The sequence below is a fragment of the Penaeus japonicus genome, unplaced genomic scaffold (assembly GCF_977035675.1).
Source record: "Penaeus japonicus unplaced genomic scaffold, GWHDUDI00000001_assembly GWHDUDI00000030, whole genome shotgun sequence".
In the NCBI taxonomy this organism is placed as follows: Eukaryota; Metazoa; Arthropoda; class Malacostraca; order Decapoda; family Penaeidae; genus Penaeus; species Penaeus japonicus.
The window spans coordinates 13,145,736-13,158,235 of NW_028234432.1; the positions used below are offsets into that span (position 1 = coordinate 13,145,736).

The 12,500-nt window shown below is 37.5% G+C and overlaps 1 protein-coding gene across 1 annotated transcript in view; it reads right to left on the minus strand.

Moving 5' to 3' along the window:
- Positions 1 to 790: 790 nt before the first annotated feature.
- The window catches only part of fzr (fizzy and cell division cycle 20 related), a 14,111-nt gene continuing 2,401 nt past the window's right edge, over positions 791 to 12,500 (minus strand). Inside the window, exons 2-11 of the mRNA XM_043033945.2 lie at positions 11,451 to 11,527; positions 11,155 to 11,271; positions 5,934 to 6,113; positions 5,533 to 5,667; positions 5,171 to 5,359; positions 4,764 to 4,988; positions 4,378 to 4,510; positions 3,551 to 3,714; positions 3,123 to 3,320; positions 791 to 2,827 (exon numbers count right to left, since the gene is read on the minus strand). Of these exons, the coding sequence (XP_042889879.1) occupies positions 2,786 to 2,827; positions 3,123 to 3,320; positions 3,551 to 3,714; positions 4,378 to 4,510; positions 4,764 to 4,988; positions 5,171 to 5,359; positions 5,533 to 5,667; positions 5,934 to 6,113; positions 11,155 to 11,271; positions 11,451 to 11,525 (1,458 nt within the window). The 5' untranslated portion in view covers positions 11,526 to 11,527 and the 3' untranslated portion in view covers positions 791 to 2,785. The remainder of the gene's footprint in view (positions 2,828 to 3,122; positions 3,321 to 3,550; positions 3,715 to 4,377; positions 4,511 to 4,763; positions 4,989 to 5,170; positions 5,360 to 5,532; positions 5,668 to 5,933; positions 6,114 to 11,154; positions 11,272 to 11,450; positions 11,528 to 12,500) is intronic.

The following is a 12,500-nucleotide window of genomic DNA, read 5'->3' on the forward strand; positions in this document are numbered from 1 at the left end:
GGGGGACAAAAAAACAACTTTATTTTTTCGTATTTCTGTGCTGTCACGAACAAATACGAAACTTGTAACCATCCAAAATGAAGAGGTTGGGAAGAGGAAGGAAACTTGTGCTTTTGACAGTGAGTGCCACAATAAAAGGCATCCATACTGGCACAGGGTCACATTGTATGCATTGGGCATGGTGTGAGTCACCTTCCTCCTCTCATTCGGTCTGCACATCTTTCATCTGCGGTACTTTAGAGCAAGAGGTCAGGAACTTGCGATGTGCCATCACTCTACAGAGATAGTGCTTGCTAGAGACCGTAGATGGGTTCCATTCAAGGCTCTCTCTCATTACTTATAGTACAATAAAATAACATAGTGATCCAGAATCCCTGAACACCATGACGCCCATTGTCAGGCAAGAGGTCCTGCGTCATGTATGACAAAAAAACACGTCATCCGTCGTGAACGGGTTAAGGACACAGAAAGAACCCAACGGAGATCAAGGCAGATCAGATCAGACAGACAGACAAGAGAACAAGCAGAGTGAACAGCTCTGACCTCCTGCCTTTGGCCGAAACCTAGTTTTTTAACATAGTCTACAATAAAGACTATGACACGTGAACATCTGTCTGTTTATCCACTGGATCACAACCAGGGTATCGAGTGCTTTACACACAGACAAATGCACAAACACACACACACACACACCTGTTTCTCTCATGGTAAACTAACTTATTAACATATAAGGAGTTATAAAGTTTAAACAACTACATAACAATTACAGCAGGTAATCAAATGAAACACATTTTTCTAAATATCATTATATTCAAGATTTTTGACTAAAGGTACACTGAACCAGTAAAAATGTGATTTTTTTTAGATTTAAATAATATATAAAGTTTGAAAAAGCCAAATATATTCATGATCTATGGGGCAATGAAAAAGAAAATGAAAACAAACAAACAAAGAACAACTAAAGAAATATAAAATAAACATAAATGTAAAAAATGAATAAAACTAATAATAAAAATAATAACAACAAATATATGACACTGACAAAATCTCATGACTACTTCAGTACACGTAATGAGATGCGGAAGATCCTGAAGCCATTTGAATGCTGTGAACAGGTACCAAATGGGAGAAACTTATTACGATGGAGGTTCAACAAGACATTTGCATGGACACATAGAATTACACTCGTTATTGGTGTAAACAACCTTGTGTGTGTATATGCATATATAGATATATTCTGTAAAGCAACATTTTTTTTTTTTATGCTTTAAGTAGAGTAGAGTAACTTACAAGTTTCCATAAGGTTAATACATTAATTTCACTACAATATGAAGTGCACACATGTTTTATCTCTCTCCTTTATATGACTTATGCACACATAAATTTTGGCTCATATACATAAAAAATCATATCTTTACACTGATAAAAATGTTGGATATCATTTCTAAGTCAAACTGTCAGTACATCCTTCGATCCCATAGAACCAGAATTCCTTAAAGAATATCAACAGCATTGGCCCCTAAAGACATTTAGAAGAAAAAGAAGAAACAAAAAGGAGAAACAAAAAGAAGGAAAAAGATCATAATATATCAAGGTCTTTCAAAGCAGACGAGATCATCTGGCAGCTCCAGATTTTTTATTTTTTCAATTTTCAATATTTCTTTTGTTATACATAAATATCAATCATTGTCACATGGCCTATCTTTTCTCCCACACTTTTCCTGAACAACTAAGAAGTCCTTCTGAGAAAGAAAGAAAGAAAGAAAGAAAGAAAGAAAGAAAGAAAGAAAAAAGAAAAAAAGAAAAAAAGAAATTCAAGATAGGAGGTGAATATAGGCAACACATGAAGCTCCTCCCAAGGGAGTTAAATCTGTGCAATCAAACATTAAATTACTTATTGCCACTCATGATCACTGCATGAAAACCACATCATCTGTGCAAACAATTGGCTCAGTGACGACCCATCTTCAAACGCCTGGCTCAATAGAGAGTACTTAAAGAGACCTTTCTTTTTGTCTTGACATGGCTGACGTCAACATGCATTTTACAAAACTCACGGTAATTAAACTTTCTAAAGCAGCTCTTAGACTCCTTCCCACTATAGACAAGCACTGAATCTTCCATTTGAGAGAAAAGCACACCCCAAAAGAGTTACATTAACCATCAAACATAGTATGAATGACTTGACAATTTTTTTTCTCTGATCCATATTACTGGAACCTTGATTAACCACCCCCCGAAAAAAAAAAAAAAAAGATGGAAAAGAAAAGGAGAAGGAGAAGAAGAAGAAGAAAAGAAATAGCCTCTACCATCAAACATTGTAAACAGCACTTTCAAACCAGAAAAACAAAACAAAACAAAACAAAGAGCAGTGAAATCAGCTACAGAGAAAAAAGACAACTAGAGAAATAAAATATAAAAAAATATATAATAAAAATCAATTAATGCAAGTATTAAAATATTGGAAATGAAACTTTATAGGTTGATTCAGGCCAAAAATTATAATTGGCAAACAAAATGATTATACTTGGACAGAAGGGGGGAAAATGTAGCATTCACTTATGGAATAATATAAAATAAATGTTAAGTGACAAGCAGATGACAATTTATATGCATAAAGTATATACATTATACTACATATGATAAATATACATATATATATATATATATTAAAAAAAAAAAGAAGGAAAAAATTGTAGACGCCCATACAAAACATACACGATTGCCGAATCCTATTTACAAACCACGCCACACTCACACCACACTCTTCGTCTCCCACTTCCCTTTATCGTAATGATGTGAAGAGATTCAGGGCAGATTTCGACTCCTGGGGAGGAAGAACGTGAAAATTAAACAACTGGCAGGAAAAGGAGTTTTATTGATCAAGTAAAACTGGAGGAGCGTGATGATGCGACTAAGAAGAAGGAAGATGAGGTGGAAGAGAAGAAAAAAGTGGAAGAAAATCGAGACTGTGTTGCTTAGCATCATGAGATTATTTGGGAACACTAACTTTGGCTCCATATTTGGCAAATTATTATTTTTTCTCTAGCATAATATAAATGTAATGCATATTCTGAACATATTCAAGCCAACAATTATCACACAACCACATTCAGTCTCACCTTTTGAGATCTTGCCTTGCTGAACACATTCCAAAAACGCAAGGTCTCGTCACCTGCCCCTGTAACGATGGCCTCCCCGTCAGGTGACATGGCCAGGTACAACACTCTGTAGGTGTGGCCTGTGAGTTTGGCCACCTGCGCTAAGGAGGGATACCGCCACACCAGGATCTGGTTTTGGCTGTAACCGTGTGTCGATACCTAAAAAGATAAAATGAAAAGGCTTGTATACTTAAGAAATATATTTGCTTGATATCTGTTCTACATTATACTCACAAAAAAATTGTTTTAGCTGCCATGTGGGGGACAATTAATGTCAATGTGAAAAAAGTTAGCAAAAATTATATGTCCGCCTCAAAAGTCTGCTTCAAAAAGGGGAAAAATATACCTATAAGAGGCCAATAAAAAAATACCTTGGAAAAATAACTTACCAGCTCAGATGCATGTTTAGACCATGCAAGATTGCACACTTGAGAGCCTGTGTCAACACTCTGCATCGGCTGGCCTGTTAAGGTGTTCCAGAACCTAATGCAACGATCTGCTGTTCCTCCTCCACTGGCAAGCAACCCATGGTGGTGTGGTGACCATGCAATAGCTGTTATATTGAAATGAGACATTAATAGAAAGAACAAGTGGGTAACACTGACAGTGAACACATCAGAAGTTCAAGTAAAAAGTGAATGCCATTTCTGTATAAGTTCTTCCAGTTTAACCCACACAGGACGGGTGGTACAGCATGTGTACCGCGCATTCAAAAGCCCAGTTGCCGGGCGGCACAGTATTGTGCCAGCTATTCATTTAATTTAGGCCTAATAATTCGAAAGCCCCGGCATTTGGACATTCTAGGCTAGAAATCCCCCGTCGGGAATGGGTTAAGATAAATCAAAACTATCTTGAATTTTGGCTGTAATAGAAAGATTTGCCTTGAGTTAATATTCAGAAGTTGGATAATCTGGATCAGTGCCATTATAGATCAGATAAAAACAGTTCAAATGAACAGATAGTAAATCCAGGTAGGTTTTCAAGTTCATAGCCAAATTGTGGATGTAACCCCTAAAAATGGATTAATCTAATTTAAACAAGAGGAGAAGAAAGGAAAGGGAGAGCAAGAGGTGAGGAAAAGAGAGGACAGGAGAGGAGAGAAGAAAGAGAAGATAGAAAAAAAAGTGAAAAGAGAAAGAAAGAGCTACAATCAACTTTTCATAATTTTCTTCAACATTTCTTGTACTGTCAAAGAGCAAACGTAAGAAATACTTACCCTTTACTGCGGCATTGTGGTCTGTGTACGTCTGGACTGGAGTCAGGGAATGCAAGTTCCAAACAAACAGCTTGTTGTCATTTCCACCAGAGGCTAAGTACTGGCTGTCTGGAGACCACTTTAGTCCACACACCTGTATCACACATAATTAATGTTTTTGTTACTTCTAATTTTTTGATGGTGAAATATTGCTATTATAAAAAGTGAGTATCTGCAGAAAGACTATAAATTTTGCCTGACATTACTGTTCTTTTGACTTCTTCAGATGCCAAAAAATTATTGATTCTACAAAAAAAAAGTGACAGAAAAAAAAGGGATATACTGAACTAATTTGTTATCATTATTTTATTATTACCACCCACCCCCAAAAGACCCTTTCTTCTTACCTCCTGTCTATGTCCAGCTAATCTCCTGTCAGGGATAATACACGGGGTGCGCACGTCCCTCTGGAGAATAAGTCTGTCCCGTGAGCCTGAGGAGAGTACATCGCCATTCCACGCCAGAGCTCCAACACGTGCTGTGTGACCGTTCAACACACATACTCTTTTACTACTGGCTACATCCCACACCTGGACCAGACCTTTGTGTGTGCCGACTGCAACCTGACTACCCTAAAGAGTAAAAACAGTTTCTTTTATTAGGTGAAAGTATAATTTACTAGAAATAGGGCTAAACTACATTGTGGTGATCCCTCTCTTGAATACACACACACACACACACACACCGATGGCAATTGCCACATTAAACCACATTATCAAATCAAGGGATAAAAAAAACCTTTGCAAGAACTCACTCTTTCTGACCAAGACACAGATGTTACGGAGTCTCCATCGGGGGAGAGATCACACAGTCTTGTGACCTGGGAGGTGTAAGCTGACCAGAGATAGACACAATGACCGAGACCTACAGACAGGACGTTTTGGGAACTCCAGTCAACGAGATTGAGGTAAAAGTCGTCTTGCAACTCTGGCGCATCTAAGACCTGGTGGAGGGATCATGTAGATAAATTTTTAATACTGGAAATGGCAATTTTCAAGCTGTTTCTTAGTTCTTGTACTTACGTTTTGTCCAGTATCATCATCAAAAGGAGTGACATATTCAGCATTTCAGATTTATTGTTAACCTTATTCAGAAAAAAGACAGAAAAAGACTTACTTTAAATGGTATCTTTGATATTTTTCTAGCAGCTTTTCTAGGTGACCGTAATAATTTTTGGCTCTTGGCACTCACGGGTGACAAAGAATATGGGGAGAGTGCATCTTCTCTCTGATGATTCTTGCGTGGAGAAAACTGGAAGCCGAAAGATTATCATCATAACATTCTCCTGCCCAAAAGTTATCAATGCCTGTAATTCAATATCTCAACTTGGTCTAATCTCTACATCTATAACAAATGGATTGTCATCAAGCCCTAATCTTATATTCTCTTAATAGTTTAGATTACTGTTGATTCTAAGCAATAATGATAATAATGAGAACAATAAAACAAAGAAAGAGGAAAGTGCAAAAGGATGCAGACTAAAAAAAAAAAAGGCAATTCCAATATCTGGCACTCACATGATATAAATTAGGATTTTGTACTGGCGAGAGTGCCCGTCTCTCATCGGGCGCATCTCTCAAGTCTTCAATGTTTGTGCCGAGAAGTTCATTGCGTAGAAGAGTTGTGTACGCAACACCGTCCTTGCCCTCTCCACCTTCGCGGCCTTTGCGCACTTCATTATTAGCCTTGTTGTTTTCCTGAAGGGAGAGATTAGGGTGTCAAAAATTATTAACCTGGATATTCAGATGCACTAGTTTTATTCCATGCTTTGTATTTCTTGTACACAGCAAAAGCTACTTTGAACAAAAAGTAGCAAGGAATATATATATAACTTTCTGTTATTAAACCATTACAGACATGACAGTAGTTGTCACAGCATTTTTGATGTTGGGGAAGAGTGGATCTCTTGGTTTCTTTATTGTACTTTGAGTAATAACTATTTAGTGACTGATGATGACCATTGCAATTATAATTACTATAATTGCTGTAATATTCTGCAAAAAAGGTTTAGTCTAGAATCCCAAAAATAAACAGCACCACTCTCTCCTAGCACCAGCAGGGACAAATGGCACCAATTAACAGTCTCTGTCAAGCACTATCTTCAGAGTGACAACACACAGCAAGGTGCTGACATTCTGCTCTAATGCACTGGTAATGTACGATATGCAAGCAGAGTGAGAAGAGGAGGATGACCCAGAACATGTCCAGTGTCTACAATATGCCCCTGTGCCAGTCTGGCTGCCTTTAAGGCGCTATCACACTAGCATATTTTCCGTCATTTTTCTTTTGTCAATTTTTCAAAAATTGTCAATTTTAAGAGGTGTGCAGCCACACTAGCATTTAATCGCCAGGAGCCAACGGTTCAGTCACGCGATACTCGCCTCACAGTTGTAAACAAAGGTGCCAAGCTAGCGACAGTATGTGGCGATGGTAAACTTTGTTTTAGCAGATGATGAGCATAACAACAAAATGCAAGAAAATGGTCTAAATCAAATACTCCTCCAAAGGGCATGTGTCCATGCAGGAGCATTGGCACAGTCCATGGTGTTTCAAAGCTAGAGGGAAAATGGCACGCTCTGCGGCTGACAGATGTAAACAATCAAATCGAGCACTTAAAACAAATTTTATTTATGGAAATAAAATTTAGATTTGCATATTTCCATTTGTTAACCCTTTGATGACGGTGCGTCACACCCGTGTGACATGGCTAAATGCCCGATGACAGGGTGACGCACCAGTGTGACGTTCCTGATGCAATATTGCATAGGCCCGGCGTAGGGGGTTTCCACTTATCGCTGGGCCCCTCGGGATTGGGTTAATTTTTTAATATTTATAAGAAAAATAAGATTCACTGAATTATATTATAATTGATTATTTTCCACATATATAAACATTTTAAATTATAGTTCTTAATTTGAGTCCGCTTGGCTTAAAAGACAACGGAAAGATTTTCACGCAGAAACTTGGAATTATAGTCTGACTAGAAAAACGACAATTCGCTTAAAAATTAACAATTTTTGGAAAACTGAAGGAAAAGTGGTAGTGTGACAGCGCCTTTAGTGTAGCACTCACAATCTTAAACACAGGTTTACTCTTCTTCCCTATCTCTTCATGTAATTTTGGCTGTGGATGGTTATTTCTTTTGTATTTGTTTATGAAAGTACATGAATACAAAGAAAATAAAGTTGCTCTTTGTCCTCCCATAAAACTGCAATGCTTTTATCACACCAAGTATAAAGAACATAATGAGTTGATATGGGCCCTATACTACAACTTTAGATAACTGCAACATTGATAAAGCCTATCGAGTAAGTCTCACAATAAAGTAAAAAACAAAAAATGACAGACACAAACATGGCTCTAGTATTGTAATAAGTGAATGGGGAAAAGCACAAAAGGTCAGCAAATGATATGTGAAGTTTCTTCACTCTGAAGTAAAATCCATCTGAGGTGTTGTACAGGTGGCACTAGTGCCACTCCTGGGGATTCGGCAAGCAAATCTAATCCTGTCTGCATCTAGAGCTAGGGGAATTTCTTTCTCAGTAAACTTTTACATGATATAATACTTTGAAAATAAGTTACTTGCTTATTCTAGGCAACTGCTACATGGTCTACTTAATGTGAATAAAATTTGAAAGTTTAACCCCTTAACCCCTTCACTCCGAGCAGTAGAAAACACTCCTCGCGCCGTATCCGAGCTGCCGGCGCGCGCCAAATTTTAAACGTCGCTACTGAATATGACAAGTTTTAAGCCAAAACCTCTACAAGTTTATAGCCAAAACCTCAAGTTAACCTCTTCCCCCATGGGCATGTGACAAGTTATTTACATGGGTTGGGAGGAAGATGGAAAGAGTGACCTTGGTGGCCCATCAATGCCTCCCCTGGTATACTTATGTAATAAATTATTAATAATGAAAGTTAACCCATTGCAGACGGAGATAAATTTGCTTACTCAGCCTCCAGGATAGGTTTTATTTTAGAGAGAGACCGCTTGAAGCAATATAATTTGAAACATCCCACTCTCTTTCAGTCATTCATTGTAAAACTAGAGCGGTTTTTGTGTTTTATTTTTTTGTGTGTTTTATTGAGTTTGAAGACTTAAATGTGCCATATGACAGGCTCTATCAGTGCTGCAGTTGACTAAAATTGTAGTATATTATCCATATTAGCTCATTATTTTCTTTATACTCAGTGTGATAGAAGTATTGATGTTTTATGGGAGGACAAAAGGCAACTTTATTTTTTCGTATTTTTGTGCTGTCATGAATGAATACGAAACATATAACCACCTACAATAAAGATAACAAGAAGAGGTAGGAAAGAGGAATGAAACCTGAGCTTGTGACTGTGAGTGCCACAGTGAAAGGCATCCATATTGACACAGGAGCACATTTTAGACACTGGGTATGGATTGAGTCACCTTCCTCTTCTCGTTCTGCCTGCACAACCTTCATGGGCGGCACTTTAGAGCAAGGGTTCATCAACTTAGTGTGTGCCATCGCTCTATAGAGACAGTGCTTGCTAGGTACCGTGGATGGGTGCCATTCAAGGCTCTCTTTCCTGCTGGTGCTAGGAAAAAGTGGTGCCATCTAGGTTTTGGACGTTAAGCTAGCACGATATTACAGTAATTATAGTAATTATGACTGCAGTAGCCATCATCACCCATTCCTTTTTCATAGCAAATGAAAATAGCACAGTGATCCAAAATCCCCGAACGTCATGTACAGCATGACGCCCGTCGTCAGGCCAAAGCTCCTATGTCATGTATGTCATGACACCCGTACGCAATGGGTTAACAACAGATAATGTGATATCATGTTATAGCCCAGCTAGTCTTTCTGCTGGGGACGTGATATCACCTCATGCCTTTTAGTATAGCAGGCACACCAGGTGATTGGGCGTGTAGCGGCAAACTGCCACCTCTGCAGAGGAATGTGGAAATACCTTTGCTTTATGTCCAGGCATAGCCAAAACCATCCTGCCGTTAACAGGTTAAACAAATAAAGTTGTCAAGTGTAATATAAGATGCAGTTTATAAAATTAATGATACAAAAATCTATGAATGCTTAGTATTTCAAAAACTAAAGATACTTTTGTGAAAAACAAAGATACATTTGTGTTGTGAGACCAGCAAATATCAAGGTCACAGAGTCCTGGGTACTGCCATAGAAACACCCTACATCTTCGTATATAAAACAAGATAAAAACCAAGATAGCCAGCTCCTTGTAACCTATTACTACTTGTGGCTCCGTTTTACTGCATATGTACATAAATGATGTAGGAGCTCTGGCCTGACGACAGGCATCATGATGTACATGATGTTCGGGGATTATTGATCAATGTGTTATTCTATTGTGCTTTAAGTAATGAACGATGATGACAATTAGTCATAATTACTATAATTGCAGTAATATAACCCATTAAGTAAGGGTGTCAAGACATACATGTCGGCACCGATTAGTCCTAAGATATGGGTGTCAATGCATACATGACGCGACATCAGGATCTGCTCACAGTTGAAGTGCACACACAGTCATAAAGCATTATGGCTGTAGTGGCGCTAGCTTCAGAGTTACAGGGTTCTAAAGTCAGCTTAAACTCACATTTTAAGATGTATTTATGGAAAAATATTATTTGGGCTAGTCTGCACTACCTGGAGGGTGGAGAAAAAACTTTCCCTGTCTCTCTAATTTTTAGCTAGTACCGCTAGTGTCATAGACCGCCCGCCTTGACGTCCAGTTAGGTCATTAGGCGCTCCGTCAGCAATGGGTTAAGCAAAATGGGTTTCACCTAACATCCAAAACCAAGATGGCACCACTTTCTTCTAGCATCAGCAGGAGAGAGAGCCTTGCATGGCACCCATCCATGGTCTCTAACAAGCACTACATTTATAGAGCAATGGCACATAGCAAGTTGCCGACCTCTTGCTCTAAGTACGGCAGATGAAAGATGTGCAAGCAAAACGAGAAGAGGAAGGTGGCTCAAACCATGCCTACTATCTACAATGTGCCCCTGTGCCAGTAGGATGCCTTATACTATGGCACTCACTGTCATAAGCACAAGTGTTCTTCCTCTTCCCTACCTTTTCATGTTATCTTCATTGTTGTTGATATGTTTTGTATTCATGACAGTACATAAATATGATTTTTTTATTTTTTTTTGTGCTCCCATAAAACAGCTATACTTCTATCATATAGAGTATAAAGAAAATAATGAGCTGATATGGACCCTAAACTACAATTTTAGACAACTACAGTGCTGACAGAGCCTGTGATAAGACATATATGTAAGTCTCAAAATACAGTAAAACACCAAAAATTAAAATAGAAAAATGGCTCTACCTTTACAATGAGTGACTAAAAGAGTGGGTAAAGTCAAAGTATGTTACGTGATGCTGCCTTGCTCTGAAATAACACCCATTCAGGAGACTGGGCAAGCAAATATATCCCCCGTCCGCAATGGGCCTGGATTCCATTATCTTGAAACACACCACTCCAAGATTTAAGATTTTGTGTTATCTGACATTCTCATTCATGAAGGTTTATATTATAATGTAAATTCAATAGAATTACAGTATATAGCAAACTGCAATATACAATTTGTTTTGAGTGTGATCAACGTGCACATGAAACAAACTTGTGAGCTGACACTGCAATGTACATGTAATTTCCCCCATGTGACAATGCTGTAAGTTTCCTGAACTCTTGAACAGAATAAATAATCAAAATGACACATACCTGAATAAGAGCAAAATTCACGTCCCAGTTTGCCCCTGCTCGTGTGGGGATGAATCTGTCGCCTGTACGGTCTTTACTAGGTGACTGGACTGAATTAAAAGTTAACTGTCGGCGAGGCTGAAAGGAGGAACAATTGTTTTAGCTTACAAAAAAAAAAAATAAAATAAAATAAAATAATAAATCACATGCCAGAATGAGTTTTTTTATCAGTATCATTATCACTTTTCTTATAATCTTTTAAAACAAAATATGACTCCAATATAAATTCAGTACAAATGAATGTGACAAAGACATACGGAAAGGGGAGAAACAGGAGAGTTAACCGGGCCATTCTGTTGACGCAATAGACGACGCTCATATTCACGGTCCATTTCTGGAAATCAGAGAGACTTGGTAACATTTGGGCTATATAATGCATAAGTATAAACATTTTCTCCTTTCCAGAGAGATGATTATTTCACAAATCACTTGACAAATTTTTTCCATGGAAGATGGCATATATATATATATATATATATATATATATATATATATATATATATATATATATATATATATATATATATATACATATCCCTCCTTATAGTTTTTATGTATTTTTTTAATAACCAAATTCTGGTGGAAAACCAATAAATTTCTGGTGGGACACTAAGAGACTTCTTTCTTATGAGCAAGCTTAATAATGTCAAATTAGCACAACACTTTTACATATCATACTATCTAATGTAAATAAAGTTATTTTAAGCAATTATTCTCTTTATAAGCATCAATTAATTAAAAGGCGAAATAACAAATAGACTACGTAAGAGATCCTCACATATCTTTTTAACTTCAACTTCACAACTATCTTCTTGACAAAAGGATCAGCTTTATAAACAAGTAAAAGTTTCACCAGCAGCATCTGGCATCCATTACATGGTGATATCATGACTGTGGGCTTTCAAATTTTCAAAACATTTGGTCATGCATACCTCAAAGCTATGCAATTGACAATGGAGCCTGTTCTCCACTCGTTGCACCTTTTTAGGCTATGATGGTACTTGTTTTCTGGCTATAGCTGCTTAAGTTGGTTTAAACCCTTGTTTGTCAGTGCTTTTTATACAAAATCAATATTCGATTTGCCCAGTATCAAAGACAGGGGTGAACACATTGTCCAACTTCTACTTTTATTTCATACAGAGGCATTTCTATCCAAACGATTTGCAAATCAGCTGATTATATGTGACAACAAATAATTCATAGGGTTATTATAATCAAAAGTATAGTGTAACACGGTAAATGTTTACCCGACATCCAATGTGGGTTTCAAAATGGAACTTTTTCTTGTAATCTGTACTGAAATCATT